The sequence below is a fragment of the Lutjanus erythropterus genome, chromosome 6, assembly GCF_056507025.1.
Source record: "Lutjanus erythropterus isolate fLutEry1 chromosome 6, fLutEry1.hap2, whole genome shotgun sequence".
NCBI classification, from domain to species: Eukaryota; Metazoa; Chordata; class Actinopteri; order Lutjaniformes; family Lutjanidae; genus Lutjanus; species Lutjanus erythropterus.
The window spans coordinates 394,771-422,128 of NC_139322.1; the positions used below are offsets into that span (position 1 = coordinate 394,771).

The following is a 27,358-nucleotide window of genomic DNA, read 5'->3' on the forward strand; positions in this document are numbered from 1 at the left end:
TACACCATACAGTTTGACTTGGAGTGTTAATTTGTTCTTTGGTAGGACATGATTTGTCTCAGTTCTTAAGAATGGGTAAAATTATTCATATAATATAATATAATATATTATAATATAATATACTATAATATACTATACTATACTATACTATAATATAATATAATATAATATAATATAATATACTTTATTACTTTGTACTTTGTAAATTTCTGGCTACAATCCTGAACTTTTTTGGGTAAAGTGAAAATTAAAGAGCTGATTTTGCTTTTGACCAAAACAAATGTAGTTATACATAAAGTTTGTGTTGGAAACATAAAGTAAATATATATTTAAATGTAATAAGTGATATTTGTGGCGGCTGCAGACGCTGACGGCGGGATTCTTCTTTCTGGTTTCAACATGTTTCTGTTCCTGTCGACTGGAACAGAAACATGTTTCACTGCAACATTTTCCCACAGAGACAGTTTGATTGAATAATCAGCAGCTGATTCCTGATTATTTATTGATTATTGATAAATGCTTTTCAGTTGAGAGGAGGAGGAGGTTCAACATCAACGACCGTATCAAAGAACTCGGAGATCTCATCCCCAAATCCACCGACCCGTCAGTATCACTCTTTACTTCAGTATCACATGACCTCGTTAGTGCTCCGCGTGTTTGTGTGTTAACGAGGCGTGGCCTGTGATTGGTTGATCAGGGAGATGAGGTGGAACAAAGGAACCATCCTGAAGGCGTCTGTGGATTACATCCGCAAGCTGCAGAAAGAACAACAGAGAACCCGAGAGATGGAGGAGAGACAGAGGAGGCTGGAGAACACGAACCACTCACTGCTGCTGCGCATACAGGTGAGGACGGACCAAACAACTGATCGATCAGTGGAAAAATTATTGACAGATTGATCACTGGTTGAAAAATAGGTCCACCTGTTTTCACATGTTTGGACCTATTTTTCATTTGAGAAGATTCTGACAGGATGAATTTTTCACCATTTTCTGATATTTTATGGACCAAACAACTGATTAACAATTAATTGACAGATTGATCACCAGGTGGAGTGCACAGGTGTACGTCGGTGAGCTCCACCTGTTTTCACGTTTTCCTTTTATTCTTACATTTTTACATCCCCCAAAAAAGCTACTAAAGTTACTGGTAACATCACAGGTGCAGTAATATAATAATAAATGTTGTGAATAAATAATGATAATAAAAATAATGTAAAGAATAACAGTAAAATGTGAGGATTTGATCATATTTGTCATTATTCTGCTTTTTAAAGCTTAGATAAAATGGAAGTTTTTGCCTTTTTAGGGGAATTATTTTGTTTTCTTCTGAGAAAATCTGAATTATTCAACACAAAAATAAACTTTTTTAAGTCAACGGACTGCAGGAAACAAAGTCTTAACATCCTCCCTTTTAGTTTGGCAAGTCTGCAGGAGCGCTAACACTGCCCTCTGCTGGGCAGGTTCTTAACTTCAACATAACTGGACTTCAATAGAACCAATGGAACATGACTACGTTTCTGAAACTTAAAGGGGAATTCTGGTATTTTTATACCCAGGCCAAATATTTTTTTTTACATATTGTAGTTTACAGTAATAATGGTGTCAGATTTTATGTCTGTATGTTGTTGTTTCTGTCACTGACAGGATCCCTACAGAGACAGAGCTCTGACTGAATCTGAATTAACCCTTTAAAACACTGAGTTCTGTGAGCTAAAATCACTGATTTTCTGAATGGAGTTTGGTTGGTTTGACAGTAGAAGTGCAGCTCCTCAGCTCCCACACGTCTATGACATCATGTTTCATTTCCTGAGCTTTAAACCAATGAAATGATCTTGTGAGGTCATGTGATCAGAACTTTTAATTCTCTCTGTTCGTGTTTAAGGAGTTGGAGCTTCAGGCTCGCCTCCAGGCCTTCTCCTCCTCCACCTCCTCACCTCTGCCCGCCTCCTCCGCCTCCTCCTCCTCTCTGGACCCTCAGACCCTGCTCTCCCCCCCGCTGCCTCAGCCCTTCTCCTCCTCCTCCCCCTCCTCCTCCTCGCTGGGCGTGGACGCACTCAGCTTCGTGGAGCTGGATGAGCCTCGGGGGGCGTCCACCGTCTTCTCCCCGGACCTGATGTCCGACGTGGGTCTGACGGAGCTGCGCGGCCTCGGAGACATCCTGATGGAGGACGACCCGCTGCTGTCCTGCGGTGCCTCCAAAACCAGCAGCAGGAGGAGCAGCTTCAGCATGGATGAGGACCTCTGATGATGTCATCATGCATGCATGGATCCTATTGGCCAGAGCTGGAGGCAGGTTTTTTTTTTTTTTTTTTGATAAGAACTATTTTTAAAAAAGACAACAATGCAAAATTGTGACATCATCCTGTAACCAAGACAACTACTGCCTCCCACAGTGTAACTGTGGTGTTCCCATGGCAACCCTCATGTCTTTGTGTGTAACCATGGTAACCACTGTGCATCCTCCCACATAAGCATGGCAATCAGCGTCACCATGGTAACAGCTGTTTCCTGTAGTATGAGGACAGTCAAGCTCAGAAACGACAAACTGAACCGACCAGAAGCTGATTGGATGATGATCATCAAACCCGCAGCTGATTGGCTGATATAGGGGAGGCTGCAGGTGATCAATAAAAACAAAATGTTTCTTATTGTCAGGATAAAAAAAACATTATCAACAAAAATGAAAGAATTTTTGGCTCCAAATTGACCGACAACATTTTTGTATAAAATCCTGTAAAAAAAAAAAAAAAGAATCCCAACAAAAATAATTTTATTAACGTAACAAACATACGCAGTTCTGCAACTAACGATTCTTGATTAATCTGTTGATCATTTTTATGATTAATCGATTAGTTGATTGGTTCATGAAAGGTCAGGAAATGTTGATCAGATGATCTTCAGAAAATATTCACATTTAAGAAGCTGCAATCAGAGAATTTGAACTTTTTACTGAATAAATTACTTAAACAGATTTATTGATCATCAAAACACTTGGTGATTAATGTAGTAATTGATTAATAATCAATTATTCAGTTAGTCTTTGCAGCTGTAAACTTAGTGAGCAGAGCAGAGACACTTTGAGTCCAAAAAACCCCTAAAATTCTCACAATAAGACTTTTTAAATTAAATATTCACAAACTGATTGAAGACGTTGACTGTCGTCTCTCTTCTGTCCACGTCTCTGATAAAGACAGAAAAATGATTATTCATTTAAAACTGTAACCAGATAAACTCAAAATATTAGATATAAATTCACATTTCTAACTTTTTGATCATCTTGATTTAAACAGAAATAAATTCTGAGATTCAAATGTAGTATTTTTAATTTCTGTCCCTCAATCTTGAATAATTAACTTCAGACTTTGCGGATTTTCCAGAAGTATTTTTTTATCCTGAGCTTTCTGCAACGACCTTCATCACAAATGGAGAAAAAATGTTCAGAGAAAAGTTACAAAAGTGTTTTAAATCATGTCTGTGATGTTTTTATTTTATGATGAGTTCGTTTCACCTGCAGCTGTGCTCAGGCCACGCCCACACCTGTGACATCACAGCAGGTGAATCCTCAGTGAAAATGTTTTCAACGCGGCCGCGTGTCGGTCGGTTCAGTCGTGTAAATATGAATCTGTACATAAACACATGAATCTATAATCACTGTGCTGGAGACTGAGGACATGTTTGTTTACAGGAGACTTGATCAGGTTCGATCTTTTATTATTGATGATTTCTGTTCAATATGAGCTTCAGAGGAGACAGAAGGGAAACTGTAACTCGTTTAAAGGACTGTAACGCTGTTTTATTTTCATATAATCCTGTCATTCACCTTCTGCTGCTCAAAAATCAGCCATCAGGTTTTTAACTGGTTTCACTTTGTTTCTGTGAAAATCAAGAAAATCCACCACTCAGAAAACATTTCAAAAATCTGTCGCTGTTGAAGCTCCACAGTTCATACAGTCAGTGATAGCTAGGCTAAAAGCATGCTAACTGTTAGCTGCAACAGTTTGAAGTCATCTGCTAAGTTCATTAGCTGTTAGCTGTGGTCATACAGTCAGTTAAGAGCAAGCTAACTGTTAGCTACAGCTGTCTGTGAACTCTGTTTAGCTCAAAGGCCACAGCTAGGTTAGCTTAGCCTGATATCAGACTGTACTGTTCAAAAATCTAGACCAGGCGAAGGTTAGCTAGTTAGCGTTTAGCTCTCAACTACAGACTCTAGAGTTCACACAGGAAGTTGAAGGTAAAAACAAGTTGACTAACTGTTAGCTAAAGCTGTAATTTATCTATGAAGTTTTGAGATAATTCATAGCTAACTGTTAGCTATAGTTACATTGTATGAACTGTTGTGTGGAGCCAATTAAGTTAGCTAACTAGTAAATATTTAGTTCATATGCAAAAAACTGACAAGCTAACTAACTGTTAGCTAAAGCTGTTGTTTATCCATGAAATCTCAAGAGAATTCATAGCTAACTGTTAACTAAAGTTGAACTGTATGAACTGTAGTATGGAGGCAAGTGCTCACTTAGCTAATTGTTAGCTATAGCTGTCTGTTATCCGTGAACTCAATTTAGTTCAAACACAAGAGCTGAACTGACAAGCTAGCTAGCAGCATTCAGTTGAAAATAAAAGCAAGCTAACTGTTAGTATAGCTGCCATTTATCAATAAACTCTGTAGAACTCATTGCTAACTGCTAGTTAAGCTAGCTGTTGGCTGTTGTTTTGTTTCTGTTAGCTCAATGCTAACGTTAAATGACTGAGATTTGAAATGTAAAGTCGTCACGTTGGTGGTTTTTTTTTCACACGTTACATGTGATGATGTCGGTGATGTGACATCAGCAACAGTGGTTACTATGACAACAGCAGGTGAAGTGTAGCTCCAACATGGCTGCCGGCTCAGCTGTCAGTCATGCGATAAACAAAGGGATGTCTGTTTGTTGTTTATTCATGTTGTTCCTCTGATTTATGACGTTTGTGTTTACAAACAGTTTCTTTAGTCTGAATATGAATCAACATGTTTCATTTAGTTTAGTTTGTTTTTATAGATTCAAACTTTTATATAGAAATAAAGTCATGAAAGAAAAACAGATTCAGTCTGATGTGTTTTGTTTCGTCACAGCTGATCTTCAGCACCACGACATGAAAAATGATTTATTATTTATTCACCTAAGTGCCGTACAAAGTTTTTATGAGAACAATAAAGGGAACCACAGCTGATTATAGAGCTCTGTGTGTGTGTGTGTGTGTGTGTGTGTGTGTGTGTGTGTGTGTGTGTTTGTGTGTGTGTGTGTGTGTGTGTGTGTCCGTCTGCTGTCAGGTAGTTTTCAGTCTGACCACCAGGTGGCAGTATCTGACAGTTCTGTGTTCTCTGTGACTGTTCTGTTCTGATATCATCAGATTATTGTGACTCAGTCTGTAAAGTAAAAACTGGATTTTACTGATGGAGCTCATTTCCTCTTCTTCTTCTCATTATTATTATTATTATCATTATTATTTTCTGGCAGTGATGCGTTCACACTGTTTGTTTGGTCCAAAGCAGAACATCATTAAAGGAAAAACATCAAACCTGAACCATTAAAGGTTTTTACAGGAACAATGACTTCAGCCGTCACCAACAGCAGTAACCAGGGCAGCAGACTGCAAACTGAATCGATTATTGGTAAAAGTAACAATCAATTAATCAGTTTTAATCATGTTTACAAAATCTTCAGAATTTTGTAAATACTGAACAACACCAACAAAGTTTTATTTCCACAGCAACATGTTCCACGTTCTCTGACAGTGTTACATACACCCTTAGAAATAAAGCTGCTGGAACCATACAGGGTTCTTCAGCTTGTCCCCATAGGAGAACCTTTTTTGATGCCTAATAGAACCCTTTATAAATGTTCACTTGGAACCCTTTCAGAGAATTCTATCAAGAACCCAACATACAGGGTTATATTTAGAACTATCTGTGGGAGGTTTCATTTAGAACCCCCCCTACAGAGAACCCTTCTGTTGTGTAATGGTTCCACCCAGAACTGTCTCTGGGGGTTCTATCCAGAACCCCTTTCCTTTTTTATATGCCAAGGGTGTTATCTAGAATCCACCCAGAAGGTTCTACTTAGACCCCTTTGATATTTTGATACAAAGAACCCTTGATTAAAGAGTTCTTTAAGCATTTTGACAATCTTTGAATAATCTCCTTCTTCTAAAAAGGTTCTTTGGATGAAAATAGAACGCTTGGTCTTACAAAGAACCGTTGACAAACCCTTCCTTCCAAACAGGGTTCTTTAGAAGCAAATGGTTCTGTAACCCTTGTGGAACCCTTATTTCTAAGAGTGAAACATATAAGGGTTCTACACAGTGAATATCACATAACATGCAGAACAGACTCATAAAAACCATCTACAGATCTTTATTTGACAGAAGATCGATTAAATTTTATATGATTGATCACATTCTTAATGATTGATTAATCAATCATTGATTAACTGTTATCGTCCCTAATAGTTACCAATTAAATTTCTGTCAATCAGCTAATTGATTAATGGATTGTTACAGTTGTAAAAAGTCGAGTTTATAAACTGTTCTTGTGTTTTGTGTCTAAAAATAATTGTTTTTGAAAACTATCAGATCAACGGAACAAAGAGTTTTACACACGTCTGAAAATAGGTCATAGATTTTTTTTTTCATCCTGTTAATGATGTCATGACCCCACAGACTCATGCTGTGACCCCTCAGAGGGCCCTGACCCTCAGGCTGAAAACAAACTGTTTGGAGCTCAGAAATGAAGAAATCTGTGGAAAAAATCAAACCAACTGTTTTTATTCTGACGTGTGTGTGTGTGTGTGTGTGTGTGTGTGTGTGTGTGTGTGTGTGTGTGTGTCTCTCTCTCTCTCTCTCTCTCTCTCTCTCTCTTTGATGTTGGGCATCCCAGGGGTCAGAGGTCAGGTGGCGTTGTCTTTTCAGTGATTTCCTGTTTCCTGTTTGGACGTCCTGCCCGTCGCTTCGACAAACACACACTTCCTGGCCCTGCAGGACACACTTCCTGTCCCGCCTGGCCCCGCCCACTCCTGACCTGTCAATCACAGACTGAGCGAGACAGACAGAGAGACGATCTGGACGGTTGGACAGTCTGACTTTATTTATTTCTACTGCAGAGACACAAACATCAGGTCTTTATTTGACAGCTGGATTAATGTTTAGAGAACCTTTAGAGAACCTTTAGAGAACCTTTAGAGCAGGGTGTCAAACTCAATCACAGAAGGGGCCAAAATTTAAAACACAGTCTAAGTTGTGGCCAAACAGGATTAACATTTATTAAACTAAACGGACTGTTTTTTGTTTTTTTTTCAGAAATATGAATTTTCAACAACTTTTTCCTCAATAAAATTTAAAATGTTTTTTTTCTTCAACAATAACATAAATTAAAAATGAGAATATTTCTGCTCAGAGTATTTAAGCTCACATATCTGATCAGCAACAGTATTTCTGCTGAGGCTTACATTTGAAAATTCTTACTTTTTGTCTGGACAAAAGATTTCAAACATTTAAAAACTTCAAAAACTTTCCCTCCATAAATGACTCATTTCTTCTGCCTTTATAAAAAGTAGCTTTCAAAAGCAGCTTCACTTTGTGATTTGGTTTTTGTGAACATGCTGTTTACCAGCTGGTCAATCATAAATACACACATCAAATTATCTCGAGGGACGTATATCATTGTATCACGGGCCACGTCTGGCCCGCGGGCCTTGAGTTTGACGTGTGCTTTAGAGCAGTGTTCCCCAACCCTGGTCCTCAGAGACCCCTGACCCTGGTCCTCAGAGACCCCTGACCCTGGTCCTCAGAGACACTGTCCTGCATGTTTTAGATCATCATCAAGCCTCTGCAGAAACCTGACAACAACCTGATCATCTGAATCAGGTGTGTTGGAGCAGGAAACATCTGAAACATGCAGGACGGGGGTCCCTGAGGACCAGGGTCAGGGGTCTCTGAGGACCAGGGTCAGGGGTCTCTGAGGACCAGGGTCAGGGAACACTGCTTTAGAGAATGTTTTCATCCAACATAAATTATTGTTGATATCGAGAATCAACATTTTGACTAATCATAAATGAATTGAAGATTTCTTTAATTAGACCTGATATTAGTCACAACAACTCAGTGGATGTTTGGAAGTTTCATGTTTCCTATAGAATCGACCAGCAACTGCTCGTATTTTAGGGTGAACTGTCCCTTTAAAAAGTCTCGTTACAAGAATCGTCTCATTGGATGAAATCAGACTGGACTGTAGAAGAGACATCAGTCTGTCCATTAGTCTGTCCAACACAGAGACAGTGACATGAACATTACAGAGCTGGTTCCTACTTCACAGAGGAACTGAACCAAACTACACTGTAAAAAAATACACTGTAAAATACATCAAACAGGAGGGTTACTTTAAAAATGTACTTGGATACAGTTACTAATTACCTGTTTAAAAAATGTAGTCAAAAACCTAATCCAAGGATCACAATAGTGGTTAGCAGTTGGTCTGTGTAGCTAACGTTAGCAGTTGGTGTTTCTAGCTAATGTTAGCAGTTGGTCTGTGTAGCTAACGTTAGCAGTTGGTGTTTCTAGCTAATGTTAGCAGTTGGTCTGTGTAGCTAACGTTAGCAGTTGGTGTTTCTAGCTAATTTTAGCAGTTGGTCTGTGCAGATAACGTTAGCAGTTGGTGTTTCTAGCTAATGTTAGCAGTTGGTGTTTCTAGCTAATGTTAGCAGTTGGTGTTTCTAGCTAATGTTAGCAGTTGGTGTTTCTAGCTAATGTTAGCAGTTGGTCTGTGTAGCTAATGTTAGCAGTTGGTGTTTCTAGCTAATGTTAGCAGTTGGTCTGTGTAGCTAATGTTAGCAGTTGGTGTTTCTAGCTAATGTTAGCAGTTGGTCTGTGCAGATAATGTTAGCAGTTGGTGTTTCTAGCTAATGTTAGCAGTTGGTAATTCTAGCTAATGTTAGCAGTTGGTGTTTCTAGCTAATGTTAGCAGTTGGTCTGTGTAGCTAATGTTAGCAGTTGGTGTTTCTAGCTAATGTTAGTGGCAGCAGTCATGGCAGTGATTTATATTGTTCTTATTTAAATATGTTTACTATCAATACTGCTAATAATCCCCATTTCTACTAAATGTGGCTGTAATCTGATTACATCTTCTTTTTCTGTAACTGTAATGGAATACAGTTACCTTGTTGTGTATCTCAATTATGTAATCATGTTACGTGTAATCCATTACTCCCTAAGCCTGTTGTACATCACTTCCACAGATGATTTTCTTTTTGTTTTCAGTTTTCATTTTTCCAGGATGAATCAGGTCCATCAGAGTCAATGACATCATGGTGAAGTCCCTCTCTGATTGGCTGCTTTATGTGGGGAAGCAGATGGAGCAACACTCCAGGCAGATCTCCAAACAGTCTGACGAGCCGCAGCAGTCCTCCAGTATCCCACAATCCAACACGGCCTGACACGCCTCCTCCGTACACGCTGCCTCCCCCGCCGCCTCCACGCAGCAGCAGCAGCCCGCCGCAGCGTCACAGCATCCAGCCCCGCCCACTCCACACACCAGACAGTCCCCAAGAGCTGAACACATGGACAGCATCTCGCAGAACAGACAGGCCAGGAGACAGTGAACGCAACAATCTGTAGAGACAGAGACAATCAGAACAGACAGGCCAGGAGACAGTGAACGCAACAGTCTGTAGATTCTTGTCTGTTATTGCCTCTTTGGAGCCTCACTCTGTCTCTCTGTGTGTCTGTGCTGAGCTGAGTGGACGGACGTCCTGGTTTATAATAAAGTGTCAGATTCAGACCTGATGATCAGATGAACGACTGGATTTAATGTTTGACACCAACAAGCTGCAGATCTGCTGCTGTCAGTGAGTCAGGAGGGTGTCAGTTGTTATAAACCAGACTAACTGATGCTGGAAGGACTTATCAGTGTGTGTGTGTGAGTGTGTGTGTGTGTGTGTGTGTGTGTGTGTGTGTGTGTGTGTGTGTGTGTTCAGCAGAGATAAACAGACTTCCATGTTGAAGGTGTTCAGCTGATAACAGGCAGAGGGGAGTGTTCAGTTTTACTAATTCCTGTCAGACTGAAATACTTTCTGTCTGTCTGTCTGTCTGTCTGTCTGTCTGTCTGTCTGTCCATCTGTCCGTCTGTCCGTCTGTCTGTCTGTCTGTCTGTGGCTGTACTTCACATTATTCTCTCGTCTCTTTGAACTTTTCATTGAATAACCTTTGAGCCTCCGTAGAGGACAGAATGGACAGAATCAGTCAAAATGCTGATGACTTACTTTTATATTTGTGTCTTAAAAATGATCAACTAGACGCCGTCAAAGTCCTAAAAAACATCAGGTTACAACAAACTGACATGCAGGTGCGTGGGAACATGTTTGACTGTCTAGCGCCCCCATCAGGACAAACTGTACATCACCAGAGGTCGTGTCTGATTGGCTCACCGTCTCCAGCGACCTCCTTGATGTGGGCAGCATCTGTCTTGAAGGAGGCACTGCTTTTAGTGGAGGAGAGACGCTTCTGATTGGTGCCGTGCTGATGATGACGATGATGGTGATGATGATGAGGAGGAAGGCTGCAGGTGGACGACTGAGACTGAGGAGGAGGAGGAGGAGGAGGAGGAGGAAAGATGACGGAGGAAGATGGAGGAGTACAGACAGGAGGAGGAGGAGGAGGAGACACTGATGAGCTGTCCACACCTGAGAGACGGAGACATGACATCAGATATGACATCAGAGGAGACTGATGATGTCACATCAGGTAACATCAGATTGTTCACCGTCACCTTTCTGTTTCCAGGAGGAGGCGGGCTGACCGGGCAGGAGGCGAGAGATGTCATTGGTGGAGGAGCTGCCTGTTAAAGAGTCATCACCACTGTCACCGTCCTCTGACTTATCAGAGAGAGGGGGAGGAGCCTCCTCTGCAGGAGGAGGAGTTAAAGCATCAGAATGAGGCAGCCATCTTGAAAGGTTAATTGACCATTGTAACGTTCCTTAGATGTTAAAAGGAGAAGGAAAAGGGTTTTCTGACCTAAAACTAATGTTGTGATTAGAATTCCAAAATGTTTTCTGTCACCAAAAACGTTACTTCATATGATTATTAGAACATTTTTTTATATTAAGCTGAACAAAAACAATAATACAACCTTCTTAGAACATTGTGAGAGGTTACCAACAGGGAAAAAACATTATTTTAATGAGGCCTTAGTGGCCTCGTGTTGTGTTGTTTTGTTGTTGTTGTTGTGTTGTTGTGGTGTTGTTGTTGTTGTGTTGTTGTTGTTGTTGTTGTGGTGTTGTTGTTGTGTTGTTGTTGTTGTGTTGTTGTGTTGTTGTTGTGGTGTTGTGGTGTTGTTGTTGTGTTGATGTTGTGTTGTTGTTGTTGTGTTGTTGTTGTTGTGGTGTTGTGGTGTTGTTGTTGTGTAGTTGTGTTGTTGTTGTGTTGTTGTTGTGTTGTTGTGTTGTTGTTGTTGTGTTGTTGTGTTGTTGTTGTGTTGTTGTTGTGTTGCTGTCAGTGATGTGTGAGGCCTCGTGTTGTGTTGTGCTGTTGTTGTGTTGTTGTTGTTGTGGTGTTGTGGTGTTGTTGTTGTGTTGATGTTGTTGTGCTGTTGTTGTGTTGTTGTTGTTGTGGTGTTGTGTTGTTGTTGTTGTGTTGTTGTTGTGTTGTTGTTGTGTTGTTATGTTGTTGTTGTGTTGTTGTTGTGTTGTTGTGGTGTTGTTGTGTTGTTGTGGTGTTGTTGTGGTGTTGTGGTATTGTTGTTGTGTTGATGTTGTGTTGTTGTTGTTGTGTTGTTGTTGTTGTTGTGGTGTTGTTGTGTTGTTGTTGTGTTGTTGTGTTGTTGTGGTGTTGTTGTGGTGTTGTGGTGTTGTTGTGTTGTTGTGTTGTTGTGGTGTTGTTGTGTTGTTGTGTTGTTGTGTTGTTGTTGTGTTGATGTGGTGTTGTTGTGTTGTTGTGTTGTTGTTGTGGTGTTGTTGTGTTGTTGTGTTGTTGTGGTGTTGTTGTGTTGTTGTTGTTGTTGTGGTGTTGTTGTGTTGTTGTTGTGTTGTTGTGTTGTTGTTGTGTTGTTGTGGTGTTGTTGTGTTGTTGTGTTGTTGTGGTGTTGTTGTGTTGTTGTGTTGTTGTGTTGTTGTTGTGTTGTTGTGGTGTTGTTGTGTTGTTGTGTTGTTGTTGTGGTGTTGTTGTGTTGTTGTGTTGTTGTGGTGTTGTTGTGTTGTTGTGTTGTTGTTGTGGTGTTGTTGTGTTGTTGTGTTGTTGTTGTGGTGTTGTTGTGGCCTCGTGTTGTGTGTCCCTGCTGCAGCCTGTCAGTCTGAGCTGAGGGTAAAATTCCCGGGAACAGACGTCCTGTTGGAGGAAGTGGTCCAACTGACCCACATCAGGTTCACACAGGAAGCTCCTCCAGATGTTTACACTTCATATGATGTCATCAGTGATGAGGTATTTCAGCAGCTATCTGTCTCACCTGTGCTGTGATGTGGCAGCGTCCCATTGGCTGTCGGCTGGCTTGAGATACATTCTGATTGGACCTGTTTCTTATTGGCTCCACTCTCAGTGATGTCAGAGCTACTGCAGTGTGATGTCACATCCATCCTGCCAGTGAAAAGTTATCATTATGATAATTAGATACGACTCAGCGGCTGTGATCCACATCTGTTTTCATTTATCAACAACAACAAAGATAATAATAATAATAATAATAATAATAATAATAATAATAATAATAATAATAATATAAACAGTAAATAGAATAAAATAAGTTCCTGTTATTAGTATCAATTGATCAGTTATTAGATGATCAGTTTATTTGAAATTAATTTGCTTTGTGATTTATTGAAAATCTATTTTATTTATTTTTGTTTCTCCTGTACTTTAGTCTCAGACTGTTTTAATGTCAGTGGTGGAATGTAACTATGTAACTAAGTACATTTACTTGAGTACTGCTGTATTAAGTACAAATTTTAGGTACTTGTACTTTATTATGTAGTTCATTGTGTAGTATTTCCATTTAATGTTGCTTTATATTTCTGTTACACTACATGTCAGAGGTTAATATGTACGCTGTAAAAAATTCAACATTACTGTCACAGACTTCTGAGTTTTGAGCCCAACTCAGATTCATCAGGTTTGAAATAAACTTTAAAAGGTTTTGCTGAACTTTAATCTTAAATTAAGATAATTTACTTTTCTTCTTTGGATAAACTTGAATTTTCCAGTTTTAGAAACTTAAAATCAGACTCAGTGAGCTCAGAACCTGATTTGTGAATTTGAACATTTACTAGTTTCTAAAACTCAAAGCTTCAAGTTTATCCAAAGAAGAAAAGTAAATGATCTCACATAATATCAGTAGTTGTTTATTTTTTGTTTATTTTTTACATATTGTGAAATATTTTCACAGTGTGATATTGTACTTTTACTGCTGTAAAGTATCTGATTACTTTGACCACCTCTGATTACACTTCACACTCTTATTACAGTCACATATAAAATACTTTGGAACATGAAGAAATAAAGTTTGATTAATTTAACTGATGAGGAAACGATGAATAAAACTGAACACAGAATAAAAAAAACTTCACTAAAACATCAAATCAACAATGTTGGAAACCAAACATGGACTTTTAAAATAGAATATTAATGCTGAAAAAAAATCATATTTCTGTTTCTGATGATTACATTTAAATTCAAAGTAAAAGCAGTAAAAGTATTTTAAAACATATAAAATACATCCGTCACTCAGAACAGAAAAATAAACAAAGAGAAGTTTCTCACCTGCAGCTTCAGAGACACTCTGCTGTCTGTCCTCCTGTCTGTCCTCCTGCCTGCCTGTCTGTCTGTCTGTCTGTCTCTGTCCTCCTGTCTGTCTCTCTTTCTGTCCTTCTGTCTCTTTCTGTCTGTCTGTCCTCCTGTCTGTCTGTCTGTGTCTCTTTCTCTCTGTCTGTCTGTCTGTGTCTCTTTCTGTCTGTCTGTCTGTGTCTCTTTCTGTCTGTCTGTCCTCCTGTCTGTCTGTCTGTGTCTCTTTCTGTCTGTCTGTCTCTGTCTGTTAACATTTCACGTTTCTCAGTAAACAGTTTCTCTGCAGGCGTCTGTGTGTGTGTCTGTATGTGTGTGAGACTCCTCCCCCTCTTCTTCCTTTAAATAACACACACACACACACACACACACACACACACACACACACACACACACACACACACACAGGGGTTTATAAATGTATAGAAAGTATTAATTCTGATGATATTAATAATAATTTGACATACAGTCGTTTTAATTCACTGTAAAACTAAATGTTCACATGATTTAATAGTAATATTTTACTGCTATAATATTAAACGAAATAAAGTTTTGTCAACCTTTAATCTTCAGTTGACATAATTTACTTTTCTTCTTTAGATAAAATTTCATTTTGGAATTTTAACCAACCAAAAATCATCTTTTAAAAAATGTTCACAGTGAAGTTATGAACCTGATTCATCTTTATTTGGGTTTTGAAAATTGAAAATATTAAATTATTAACCATTATTCACTTTAACTTCACACAGTGTGAATGAGAACGACTGAGAATATTTGATTTGAACTGAACTGTAATCATGTAACACTAAATATATTTTCATTTTTTTTTTAATGTAATTTAAACACAACATATTCCTGTAAAATATGTCCATGATAAATATGGATTTTTTTCAAATTAATTTTATGAGCAGGAAAGTTTTAATGAGATTAAAGTCAACAGTTTAGATGAATGTTTTACAGTTTACACAGAAATATAAAACAATACGTTTTATAATCTAATGAAATATAAAATAAATTCACAGTCATATTAAAGACTACAGATGATGATGACTTTCAGATACTTTATAGAAAGAAATATTGTTTTTTTTTTTTAATCTGACAGCTGCAGTTTTAAATAAATCATGTGACTCGTTTATTAAAATATGATCCTCAGAATATTTTTACTTTAATATTTTAACTACATTCCTCTGTCAGTACTTTAACTTCTGTGGAAATTGTTAAATGTTTTTACTTTAGTACTTTTTCTTCTTCATGTCTGTGGCCCAGTTTGATTTGTGTGTCAGTGCTGCCGCCTGCTGGACACACTGAGAACTGCAGCCTGAAAATACACTTTCATTTTTTATATGATTTTTATTTATATTCATCAGAAGAGACAATAAAGTTTATTCAACTATCAAAATACATCAGCTTCATCAAATATACTTAAGAGTCCGAACAGGTGAGTTTTATAATAATAATATTTATACTAATTCTACTACTGATTGTAATAATTATTGTTCTCAGAATAGAATCATATTGTATAATATCATATTTTTGGTTTGTGGATATATAATATTACATTCACATTACTTTATATTACATATATCACAATCTGCTTTTTAAACTTATAATATTTTATGTATTAAATATTAATGTTGTATATTATTTTACTATTTATAATATTGCATTTCTTACATTTAATATGACATATTTATAATATACATACATTGTCATATATTTTTATATCTGTTGTATTTTTTAATCAGTCATATCTACATCTTTAGATGTGTAATAATTCACTGTGATGATGTCAACACTGTGTAGCTTTTTTAATTTCATTTATCCATTTTATCATTTTATTGATTTTAATTAAAATGTCTTTCAAACATTAAGATAAAAAATAACTTTATTAATTCTTGTGAAGAGATTTGTTCCAAAATTACAATAACAAACAAAAAAAAAAAGAAAAAGAATTTAAAGTCTGTGAGAAGTAAACACAAAAAAAGAGAACCTAATACAAGAAGAATAAATGTAAAATAAGTAAAGTGAAATAAATTAAAAGAGAAAAAGTAGAAATGGTAATAATGTTAGCAGTGATACTGAAAGTTAAAGGAAAAGGTCTGAAAAAATATTGAAAAGTATCTAATTGTGAGTATTTTTCACTGATATTGCAATTATAGAGTGAAAATATCTGATTACAAAAACGATGGGCCAGTTGAAAAAGAAAAATGTAATATACAATGTTATAATAAATAAAATAATACTAATAAAAATAAATAAATCAACTTTTGGATCAGTGTAGTCTTTGTGTTCAGGGTGCAGTTCAGTCTCCGTCCTGCAGGTGTCGCTGCTCTGCTGCTTCATTTCACCGCACAGAAGAAGAAGAAGTAGAAGAATAGGAGGAGAAGAAGAAGAAGGAGAAACAAAGAGACTTGTGCAGATTTTCCTCCAAAATAAAAAAAAAAATGAGGGAAAGACGAACGGAGAAGATTTAAGAAGATTCTTCCTCTTCTTCTTCTTCTGTGTTTTAAAAACCGGCGGCTTCATCATGGTGAGTGTCTACAGACACAGAGACAGACAGAGGGACAGACAGAGACAGACGGATGCTGCAGTGAGCTTCACCGTTTATTTACCTGCAGAAACAGCTGACTGATAAAAATCATAGAAAAATGAAGAGAGTTTGTTTTGACGGTGGAATCAGTTTTCAGACTGGATGTTGATCAGAGTCCAGGTCTCAGCGGACACGTCCAGGTCTGGACGGACAGAAGAACCAATCATGTTTCTAATGAAGATTTCACACGTTAAAAAACGACGAGTCCATTAATCGATAATCTGAATCTGACATCTGAATTTATGTTAAATAATCGAGAGACATTTTCGCTGTTTTCTGACATTTTACAGACGAAACAGCTAATTGATTAACTGAGAAAATAACGATCAGATTATTGGTAACGGCAGTAATCAACTGTTCACGGTTTAAATCAGTCCGAGGTGAATCTTGACCAGTTCTAGTCTGATCTGATCTGATCTCATGTTAGATTCATTCTAAAAACTTAATTCAACATTGCTTATCAACTTTGATGTCTGTTACCATGGCAACTACTGTTAGGCAGTTAGTTATGTACTACATGTGTGTATGTGCTTCTGTTAACTTCAGTTCAGAGGAACGCTGACTTATAAACTGTTTATCTGTAACAAATAAAGTTAAACTTATAAAACTTTTTAGTTACTCTAATCACCATGGTTACCAAACAGTCAGATAGTTTCTGTGGTGTTGTGGCTCCGTTTGAACACGTCTCAAGATGCTTTTTAGTCTAATAGAGAAACAAACTCCCTGTGAGCGTCTTATGCAGGTGGGACTGAAATCTGTTCTCTGGATTTTCTTTGGTGTATTTTTTTACGCGGTGAAACAGTTTTGATTCTTCTTCTTTGTCTTCCTGTTGTTTGTGTCAGTCTGAAGAAGCTGCAGGAGCAGAGCGAGGCCCTGAGAAAGAGGAGGAGGAGGAAGAGGTAGGACGAGGAGCAGGAGGACAGTCAGGGCAAGAGGAAGGAGGAGGAGGAGGAGGAGGAGGAGGAGGAGGAGGAGAGGTTGCCATGGAAACCCCAAGCGGTCCTGTTTACTGTATCTGCAGGAGACCAGACATCAACTGTTTCATGATGTAAGAAAACTCAACCACCTGTCTGAGAATATCAGAGACCATCGACAGTTTACACTAACCTGTCTGTCTCTCACCTGTCTGTCTGTCAGCGGGTGCGACAGCTGTACTGAGTGGTTTCATGGAGACTGTATTGGAGTTTCAGAGAAAGCAGCTAAAGCCATCAGAGTTTGGTACTGTCCGTCCTGCAGAGGTCAGTGTTTACACGTCTACACTTACATCACTGAAAACACAGCTAACAGCTAACACACAGCTAACAGCTAACACACACAGCTAACAATTAACACATAGCAAACAGCTAACACACACAGCTAACAATTAACACACAGCTAACAGCTAACACACAGCTAACAATTAACACACAGCTAACAGCTAACACACAGCTAACAATTAACACACACCTAACAGCTAACACACAGCTAACAATTAACACACAGCTAACAGCTAACACACAGCAAACAACTAATACACAGCTAACAGCTAACACACAGCTAACAGCTAACACACAGCAAACAACTAATACACAGCTAACAGACAGCTAACAGCTAACAAACAGCTAACACTAAGCTAACAGACACCTGTTAGCTGAGTGTTAGCTGTGTGTTAGCTGTGTGTTAGCTAAGTGTTAGCTGTTAGCTGTGTGTTAGCTGTGTGTTAGCTGTTAGCTGTGTGCTGTGTCCCTGCAGACAGAGACCCATCTCTGGAGATTAAATACCGTCCTAAGAAGACGAAAGAGAAGGAGGAGAAAGAGTCGGAGCCAGAGAGAGAGGACAAACATGATGGAGATGGAAGCTCCACCCCCCAGCCCAAGACTGACAGGAGGCGGGGCTCACAGGTAACTTAGCAACCAGGTATATGTTTCTGCAGTACATTTATTCAGTCAGAAGTTTATAGTGTTTTGTATCTTATTGTGTTCAGAAATTCATTTGAAGTCCTTTAAATTCTTCCACGTAAACAATCAGATTGTACAGTTTTATTTTTGAGTTTGTTTGATCTGTTCACACTCATCTTCAGAGAGCGTGTCCTTCTTCCTCCTCAGTATTCTTCAACGTAACATTTTGTGCGATGTGTTGTGTTTGAGATCAAGCGCTCAGCCCGGATGTGTGGAGAGTGTGACGCCTGTCTGAGGACGGAGGACTGCGCTCAGTGTGACTTCTGTAAAGACATGAAGAAGTTCGGAGGTCCAAACAAAATCCGACAGAAGTGTCGACTGAGGCAGTGTGAGGTCCGAGCGCGGGTGAGTCTTCATCACATGATCACAGGTTCAAACAGAACTTTTAAAACTGACAGTGTTGGTTTGTTTCATTCATGATGTGAGAATCAAACCTGAGACTTTAGAATCAGTGTGAAGGAAAAAATGTGACGGGACGCAGCTCGTCTGTCTTCTTCAGGGACACTGACACTCAGGGTGTCCACTGTCAGGGTGGTGGAGGAGGATGACAATTACACAGTTTTATGAAGGATATCTGCAATTGTTGATACTGATTAGCTGCTGTTAGCTCTCTGTTAGCTGTTAGCTGCTGTTAGCTCTCTGTTAGCTGTTAGCTGCTGTTAGCTCTCTGTTAGCTGTTGGCTTATTGATTTAAAAATGAATTTATTGATCCTTCAGAGTCTGTGATCAGAACAGCGTCCACAGCAACAGTCTGTTTAAAAGAAAAAAAAAAGACTGTAGATGCTGTAGTTGACCAATCAGAATTGAGTATTCAAAGTTGTGTAATAATGTATCTGTAGTCAGAGAAAGAAGGTGATTCACTGATATGTTTCTCTAAATATGACTGAATGATATTGTTGTTTTTGATCTGAGTAGAAGATGCTTCGTGTCAAAGACGAGGAGATGAGTCGGAGCGGTGCCAGGGGGCGGGGCCTCCCAAGGAGAGGAGTGGGGCACCAGACAGAGGAAGAGGAGGAGGAGGAAGAGGAAGAGGAGGATGAGGGGGCGTTTAGTGAGAGCGAGCTGGAGCTGTACGAACAGTACAAAGCTGCTGGATTCAGAGACCTGGTCAGTGTGTCAGTGAGCGTTTCTGACCAATCAGCTGTCAGAACAGACGCTTCCTGTGTTGTGACGTGTCTTCTTGTTGCAGGTGTGGCACAGCGAGGACGAGGACGCTCAGTCGGACTGTCTGAGGAAGAAGGCGGTGAAGGTGAAACACGTCAAGAGACGAGAGAAGAAGCCAGAGAAGAAGGTGGGGACGCTTTGACTTTAGACCGCTGATGATGTCACTGATGATGTCACTAACACGCCTGTCCTCCCCTGTAGAAGTCTGTCTTGGCTCCTAAAGAGGAGGCGAAGCCTCGACGTCACAAAGTGAAGCAGCGTCACAGGGAGCGCGTGCGGCACAGCGAGCGAGGAGGAGAGGGTGGGGTTAAGGAGGTGGGCGGGGCTTTGAGGCAGTGTCTGGGTCCAGGATGCGTCCAGCCGGCGAGGGCCAACTCCAAATACTGCTCCGAGGACTGTGGCATGAAGCTCGCCGCCAAGTGAGTCTGATCACACGGTTCGACCTCCAGACTTCCTCTGAAACAGAAACGATACGATCGATCACAAAAAGATCAATAATCATTTCAGAACAGAACTCAGTGAACTCTGACAGCTGCTGCTGGTATAATGATATCTGACTGCTGTTGGTCAAAGGTTCATTCATTCATTTACAGTACGTATTAATTCTTTATTTGAATTTATTGATGAACAGGGATGTGAAAGGACAAACAGTCCAGTTTGATCAAAGCACAGAAACTGATACTGAGGACGTCTCCACTGAGTCACCTTCAAAATAAGAGGGCCAGAAAATATCGACAGACTTCAGTATCATAATATTCTGTTTGTGATACTGTATCAAAAACACTGATATCATGATATTATGACACATGCAAAAATTGTGGCAGTGGTTTATTTTGTGTTGTGTTTAAACTCCCGACCACTAGATGGCAGTGTCTTTAACTGTCTTCATTATTAAACTCATTAAACTCCGTCCCCGTATCACACCGACAGACTCCTGCTAATACACAGTCCTATTTCAAGACTCTGTCTCTGTGTCTCTGTGTCTCTCTGTCCTCCAGTCGTATCTATGAGATCCTCCCTCAGAGGATCCAGCAGTGGCAGCAGAGTCCATGCGTTGCCGAGGAGATGGGGCGGAGACAGCTTGAGCGAATCAGGAAGGAGCAGCAGGCGGCGAGGCTCCGCCTCACGATGATGGAGAAACGTTTCCATGAGCTTGAAGGCATCATCGCCAACGCCAAACAACAACAGGTCCAACAACACGAGGAGGTACGAGATGGAGGGACAGACAGTTAAATCTTTGTTTGAGTCATCTGCTTTCTCTGATCTGTCTGTCTGTCTGTCTGTCTGTCTGTCCGTCTGTCTGTCTGTCCGTCTGTCTGTCTGTCTGTCTGTCCGTCTGTCTGTCTGTCTCTCCGTCTGTCTGTCTGTCTGTCTGTCTGTCTGTCTGTCTCTCCGTCTGTCTGTCTCTCCGTCTGTCTGTCTGTCTGTCTGTCTGTCCGTCTGTCTGTCTGTCTGTCTGTCTGTCTGTCTGTCTGTCCGTCTGTCTGTCTGTCCGTCTGTCTGTCTGTCCGTCTGTCTGTCTGTCTGTCTGTCTGTCTGTCTGTCTGTCTGTCCGTCTGTCTGTCTGTCTGTCCGTCTGTCTGTCTGTCCGTCTGTCTGTCTGTCTGTCCGTCTGTCTGTCTGTCTCTCCGTCTGTCTGTCTGTCTGTCTGTCTGTCTGTCTCTCCGTCTGTCTGTCTGTCTGTCTGTCTGTCTGTCCGTCTGTCTGTCTGTCTGTCTCTCCGTCTGTCTGTCTGTCTCTCCAGGTGACTGAGGGTGATGGTGATGACACAGACCTTCAGATCTTCTGTGTCTCCTGCAGTCATCCTGTCAACCCAAAGGTGGCGCTGAGACACATGGAGAGATGCTATGCTAAGGTCAGTCTGAGCAGGTGTCAACACGGAGAGACTCAAGAGGAGGCTCGTTTATTATTTAACTGAAAGGGACAGTCCGTATTATCTGCAGTGTGGTTCTATGAGGTTCTTCTCCGGTCAGTGTGTTACCTTCAGTAGATGGAGAAGCAGCAGGAGAACCGGTGTGTGAAGTTAATCAGTGTCCTGCTGTGGACAGATTCAGCAGCAAAATAAAAAGTCGATGTCAGTTTAAGTATACACTATATTTAGAATATTTTCACCTCTTAACCCAAGGGTGTCAAACGTACGGCCTGCGGGCCAAAACCGGCCCGCCAGAGGGTCCAGTCCGGCCCACGGGACGACTTTGCAAAGTGTGAAAACTACAGACAAGACATTCATTTTAGGGTTGAAACGATTCCTCGAGTAATTCGAGTACTTCGATAACTAAAACCGAACAGCTGTACATCACACTGTGTTTCACAGGTGAGGTTATTAAAGACCAGAGTATTGATGAGCACTGACATTTAAATTTTGATGTAATTGATTATCACACGGCTGCAGCATCTCTCCTCTCTGTCAGTGCAGCTCCTCCACACACACACAAATAAAAATATCAATGTTGGTGACAAACCAAACCTGAGTGTTTCACACAAATAAAGTGTTTGTGTGAAACACTGCAGAGTGAAACATCGTGATGTTTACAGACAGTCTGCTGTCTGTAGTTTGACAGACAGACAGAGGGTCGTGTCTAGAAGGGAACCCTAGACCTGTGAAAGATCGCGAGAGTTTGATTATTTTAGTAGAAATAACGAACACTAATCTCGCGAGCGAGAGCATGTTTCTGTTTCCTTTTTTGAAAACTTGTACTTTAATGGTTTTCTTATCGTTATTTTCTGTCCCCTGTCCTTTGTCCCCTGTCCTCTGTCCTCTGTCCTCTGTGCTCTGTCCCCTGTCCTCTGTGCTCTGTCCTCTATCCTCTGTCCCCTGTCCTCTGTGCTCTGTGCTCTGTCCTCTGTCCCCTGTCCTCTGTGCTCTGTCCTCTATCCTCTGTCCCCTGTCCTCTGTCCCCTGTCCTCTGTGCTCTGTCCCCTGTCCTCTGTCCTCTGTCCCCTGTCCTCTGTGCTCTGTCCCCTGTCCTCTGTCCCCTGTCCTCTGTGCTCTGTCCTCTGTCCCCTGTCCTCTGTCCTCTGTGCTCTGTCCCCTGTCCTCTGTCCTCTGTCCCCTGTCCTCTGTGCTCTGTCCCCTGTCCTCTGTCCTCTGTCCCCTGTCCTCTGTGCTCTGTCCCCTGTCCTCTGTGCTCTGTCCTCTGTCCCCTGTCCTCTGTCCTCTGTGCTCTGTCCCCTGTCCCCTGTCCTCTGTCCCCTGTGCTCTGTCCCCTGTCCTCTGTCCCCTGTCCTCTGTGCTCTGTCCCCTGTCCTCTGTCCTCTGTCCCCTGTCCTCTGTCCCCTGTCCTCTGTGCTCTGTCCCCTGTCCTCTGTCCCCTGTCCTCTGTCCCCTGTCCCCTGTCCCCTGTCCTCTGTGCTCTGTCCTCTGTCCTCTGTCCCCTGTCCTCTGTCCTCTGTCCTCTGTCTTCTGTCCCCTGTCCCCTGTCCTCTGGGAGCGTCTGTCCTGCTCCAGAAGAACCATGTTGTGATTTTAACATGTGATCAAAACGTTCTGGTGTTTCAGTTAAAGAGTTCCTTCATCTTCTGTTTGTGGTTCTGCAGATGTTACTACCTTTACTTTTACCTTTGTACTTGAAAAAAAAAAAAAAGTAAAGTTAAAACAGTAAAAGTAAAGTTACTTTACTGAGTATTTTTACTTTAGTAATTTATAGTTGTTCATTAATAGACCTGTCTTATCTTCTCTTTTGTATTTTATCATTGTTCTTAAATAAAGCAAAAGTAATTTAATAGAAAAAAATGCAGAACACACAATATTTCTTATCTGATTGCTCGATCAATTGCCAGAATAATCGATAGATTATGCTTTAATTTTACTGGTCCGGTCCACTTGAGATCAAATTGGGCTGAATGTGACCCCTGAACCAGAAGTTTGACTCCTCTGTCTTTGTCTTTCTGTCAGACAGACTTTTCTGACAGGAAACCACCGTTATATCAGACAGATCTCTCTCTCTACAAACCAACCAAACTCCATTCATAAAATCAGTGATTTTAGCTCACAGAACACAGGAGGTGTTGGTCTGCTGCCTCATCTGTTACTGTGTTTGTGTTCTGAGTTTTTAAAATAATATGAAACAGAGCAACAACAACATTAGAAATTAGGAATCATTGTGTCTTCATGTCTTCTCAAATCCAGCAGACAGAGTTTAAATCTCAACTGTCTCTGTGTCTCTGTGTTCAACAGTATGAGAGTCAGACATCGTTTGGTTCCATGTACCCAACACGTATCGAGGGGTAAGAACGCCTGTCTCTCTGTTTTCAGTCTGTCACAGCGAGATCTGTCTGTCTCTCATGTGTCTGTCTGTCTGTCTGTGTTTCAGAGCGACCCGGTTGTTCTGTGATGTGTATAACCCTCAGAGTAAGACGTACTGTAAGCGGCTGCAGGTTCTGTGTCCTGAACACTCCAGAGACCCAAAGGTTTGTCTGCTTTTATTAAAAGATAACAGAACATCAGACAGTTTAAATGTTCTATTAGGGCTGGACGGTATGACAAAATTTTCATATCACGTTTTTTTAAATCATATCGGTTTCACGGTATTTGACGGTTGTTGTGATCACAACGTCCTGGATGGACTAATGTTGAGGAATTTTACTCCTTTAGGCTAAAGCTGATATGACCAGTTCACATGTGGGGTCGGTTATAAATCCTAAAATCATATTTGTACTGTCTGTGTCCTCCGTGTCTCTGAGTCGGCTAGTGCTGTCCTGATAAGACGGTCTCCGTCTCCCAGGGAACTGAAGGATGTAGAAGCGAGTTCATCCTGTTTGTGAAGGAAATCTTGAGAGCTGGTTAACTTGTTTCAGGAGACTGTGGTGAATTTAGCAGAAGTGGGTCTGCAGAAGAAGCTCATCCAGCTACATGTGAGGATTTATCTGATCCTAAACAGGACGAGTTCTTTTAGGTCTCAGCACTGCAGCGAACAGCATAACAGTCATATTATGTGCTCACAAAAATAAAATTATATACAGGAAATGTTTTTAGTTTAGTTTTAGTTTTTGTCAGATTAGTCCACTTTGTCCACACAACAAGTGTGAGGACGTATTAGTGTCTCTTTATTGAGACTGACACGTTTACATGCTGATTAAGGGGCCTTCACATGAAATTTGCTCTTCGCTCACCGCCAGGTAGAGCGCCGAGGCGCCGAGCGGACGTGGAGGAGCTCAGGTATACATCATCAACGAGTGCGAGCTATTCACCGTTGCTAGGCAACACCAAACGGTACTTGTCACTCCGGAAAGAAAAAGGACGAGGAGGAAAAAGCAGACTCCTGTTCTGCAGAAACTAACCACAGCTGTGTAACAACATGACAGGATTTACTGTCGCTGAGCTGAAGGACAGTTTATATCTGTGAAGCACTGATCCTCACTGTGTCTGTCTGGAATAACACACACACAGCTAAGCTAACGTTAGCATTGTAGCTCGTAAACTCTGCCCAATCACAAGCCTGGTAGCTCGATCTGACTCCTGACGTTTCACCCAGTAATCCTCTTCCTGTCGAGATCGTGGTGTGATTTTAATGTTTTACAGTTCGAGGAACTCAGAAACACACAGAAAGAGTTTTTCTTCCATTTCCTCTCCCTCTCTGTTCGTATCTGTCGCTTTTGGCTACGTCACAATCAGCTGTTATCTCATTGGTTGCGCTTTGAAAGGTCAGCGGCGAACGGGGTCAAAGTTCAAATAATTTGAACTTTGGGCGCAGCGGTGAGCGGCAGATCCGAGCGGTGCACCACGCCGAGGGTACGCCACCGCTCTCTCCATAGGAAACAATGGGACAGCCAGCGTGAAGCGTTTTTACCGCTGGTCATGTGTGGAGACCTTTAGCGTGTCGCCTTCATTCAATATTTCTGTGTAAAACATCAAAGTCTCCTGAAACTTCTTCAATCACCAGTTTACCAGCTTTCAAGATTTACTTCACAAACAGGATGAAGTGTCCTTCTACATCATTTATCTCTCTAGATGATGGAGACAGTGTTATTAGGACAGTCGACCCAGAGACACAGAGGACAGTTAGGATTCATAACTGACCCCAGACATGACATGGACATATTAACTAACTAAAGGAGGAAAACCTCCTCATAAACATGAAATGAAACTATAGAAGGTGGGAACCAGAAATGTCCATCTGTCCCCCATCAGGTGCCAGCAGACGAGGTGTGTGGGTGTCCTCTGGTTAAAGATGTCTTTGAGCCGACAGGAGAGTTTTGTCGCGTTTCAAAGAGGAAGTGTAACAAACATTACTGCTGGGAAAAACTTCGCCGCGCCGAGGTCGACCTGGAGAGAGTCCGAGTGGTAACCAAACTTTATTAACACGACACTTCATTAACATCACAGGAAGGACCTGAGAGTCCACGACATAATCTTCTGTCTGTCTCTCTCTCTGTCTGTCTCTCTCTCTGTCTCTCTGTCCATCTGTCTGTCTCTCTGTCTGTCTGTCTCTCTGTCAGTGGTATAAGCTGGACGAGCTGTTTGAGCAGGAGAGGAATCTGAGGACGGCGATGACGAATCGAGCGGGTTTATTGGCTCTGATGCTGCACCAGACCATCCAACACGACCCAATCACAACTGACCTGCGCTCTGCCAAGGACAGGTAGACAGACAGGTAGACTGACGGGCAGACAGACAGTGAGACAGACAGGTAGACTGACGGGGAGACTGACAGGTAGACTGACAGGTAGACTGACAGGTAGACTGAAAGGTAGACTGACAGGCAGACTGACAGGTAGACTGAAAGGTAGACTGACAGGTAGACTGACAGGTAGACTGACAGGGAGACAGACAGGTAGACTGAAAGGTAGACTGACAGGTAGACTGACAGGCAGACTGACAGGTAGACTGAAAGGTAGACTGACAGGTAGACTGATGGGCAGACGGACGGGTAGACTGACAGGTAGACTGAAAGGTAGACTGACAGGTAGACTGACAGGCAGACGGACGGGTAGACTGACAGGTAGACTGACAGGCAGACTGACGGGTAGACTGACAGGTAGACAGACAGGTAGACTGATGGGCAGACAGACAGTGAGACAGACAGGTAGACTGACGGGGAGACAGACAGGTAGACTGATAGGCAGACTGACAGGTAGACAGACAGGCAGACTGACAGGTAGACAGACATGTAGACTGACAGGCAGACTGACAGGGAGACAGACAGGTAGACTGACAGGTAGACTGATAGGCAGACTGACAGGTAGACAGACAGGCAGACTGACAGGTAGACAGACATGTAGACTGACAGGCAGACTGACAGGGAGACAGACAGGTAGACTGACAGGCAGACGGATGGGTAGACTGACAGGTAGACAGACAGGCAGACTGACGGGTAGACAGACAGGTAGACTGACAGGCAGACTGACGGGTAGACTGACAGGCAGACTGACGGGTAGACTGACAGGCAGACTGACGAGTAGACTGACAGGCAGACGGACGGGTAGACTGACAGGTAGACAGACAGGTAGACTGACAGGCAGACTGACGGGTAGACTGACAGGTAGACAGACAGGTAGACAGACAGGTAGACTGACAGGCAGACTGACGGGTAGACTGACAGGTAGACTGACAGGCAGACTGACGGGTAGACTGACAGGTAGACAGACAGGTAGACTGACGGGTAGCAGTTATAGAGAGAAACGTAGATTTGTAGAAGCATTCATTAAAATACTGATGGATTTAAAGTGACTTTCCATTTTAAATGTGAATATTTCAGTCAGAAATCTCAAAACAACAAAGTGCATTATGGGAAACAGAGGCAGCACATTAAATCCACACATACATAAAAACACACACACATGAGATACAGAGCTTTTAATTTCATGATAAAGATGTTGGTCATTAAAAATGAGTCATTAGACAGTTAATTATGAGACACAGAAAGGACAGTCAG

The 27,358-nt window shown here is 41.1% G+C and overlaps 3 protein-coding genes across 7 annotated transcripts in view; 2 read left to right on the forward strand and 1 right to left on the reverse strand.

Annotated features, from left to right (window-relative positions):
- Positions 1-7,295, forward strand: part of tfe3a (transcription factor binding to IGHM enhancer 3a) — a 16,139-nt gene extending 8,844 nt beyond the window's left edge. The window contains exons 6-8 of one of the 2 annotated variants that reach the window (XM_084720113.1): positions 528-603; positions 698-845; positions 6,913-7,295. In XM_084720113.1, coding sequence (XP_084576239.1) covers positions 528-603; positions 698-845; positions 6,913-7,071 — 383 coding nt within the window. In that variant the 3' untranslated portion in view covers positions 7,072-7,295. Of the gene's footprint in view, positions 1-527; positions 604-697; positions 846-1,884; positions 2,732-6,912 lie in introns of those variants that run through there. The other variant, XM_084720114.1, reaches the window with a different exon arrangement.
- A 1,639-nt stretch (positions 7,296-8,934) lies between these two features.
- Positions 8,935-13,922, reverse strand: LOC146324536 (uncharacterized). Of its 3 annotated transcripts, XM_084720118.1 has the most exons (6): positions 13,890-13,922; positions 13,773-13,797; positions 12,466-12,593; positions 10,795-10,929; positions 10,454-10,708; positions 8,936-9,638 (listed from the first exon to the last, which is right to left on the reverse strand). In XM_084720118.1, the coding sequence occupies exons 3-6, from the start codon at positions 12,590-12,592 to the stop codon at positions 9,364-9,366; spliced, it is 792 nt and encodes a 263-aa protein (XP_084576244.1). In that variant the 5' UTR covers position 12,593; positions 13,773-13,797; positions 13,890-13,922; the 3' UTR covers positions 8,936-9,363. The 3 variants fall into 3 exon arrangements, with proteins under 3 accessions (XP_084576246.1, XP_084576244.1, XP_084576243.1); XM_084720120.1 differs by lacking the exon at positions 13,890-13,922 and having other exon boundaries at positions 8,935-9,638; positions 10,795-10,900; positions 13,773-13,822; XM_084720117.1 differs by lacking the exon at positions 13,890-13,922 and having other exon boundaries at positions 13,773-13,822.
- A 1,989-nt stretch (positions 13,923-15,911) lies between these two features.
- On the forward strand, positions 15,912-26,222 carry cxxc1a (CXXC finger protein 1a). Of its 2 annotated transcripts, XM_084720116.1 has the most exons (15): positions 15,912-16,323; positions 17,226-17,431; positions 17,521-17,621; positions 18,115-18,263; positions 18,510-18,665; positions 19,236-19,427; positions 19,510-19,611; positions 19,686-19,903; positions 20,483-20,690; positions 21,229-21,339; positions 23,662-23,711; positions 23,798-23,894; positions 25,615-25,767; positions 25,923-26,065; positions 26,138-26,222. In XM_084720116.1, the coding sequence occupies exons 1-15, from the start codon at positions 16,321-16,323 to the stop codon at positions 26,139-26,141; spliced, it is 1,893 nt and encodes a 630-aa protein (XP_084576242.1). In that variant the 5' UTR covers positions 15,912-16,320; the 3' UTR covers positions 26,142-26,222. The 2 variants fall into 2 exon arrangements, with proteins under 2 accessions (XP_084576242.1, XP_084576241.1); XM_084720115.1 differs by lacking the exon at positions 26,138-26,222 and having other exon boundaries at positions 15,928-16,323; positions 25,923-26,120.
- Positions 26,223-27,358: the final 1,136 nt, after the last annotated feature.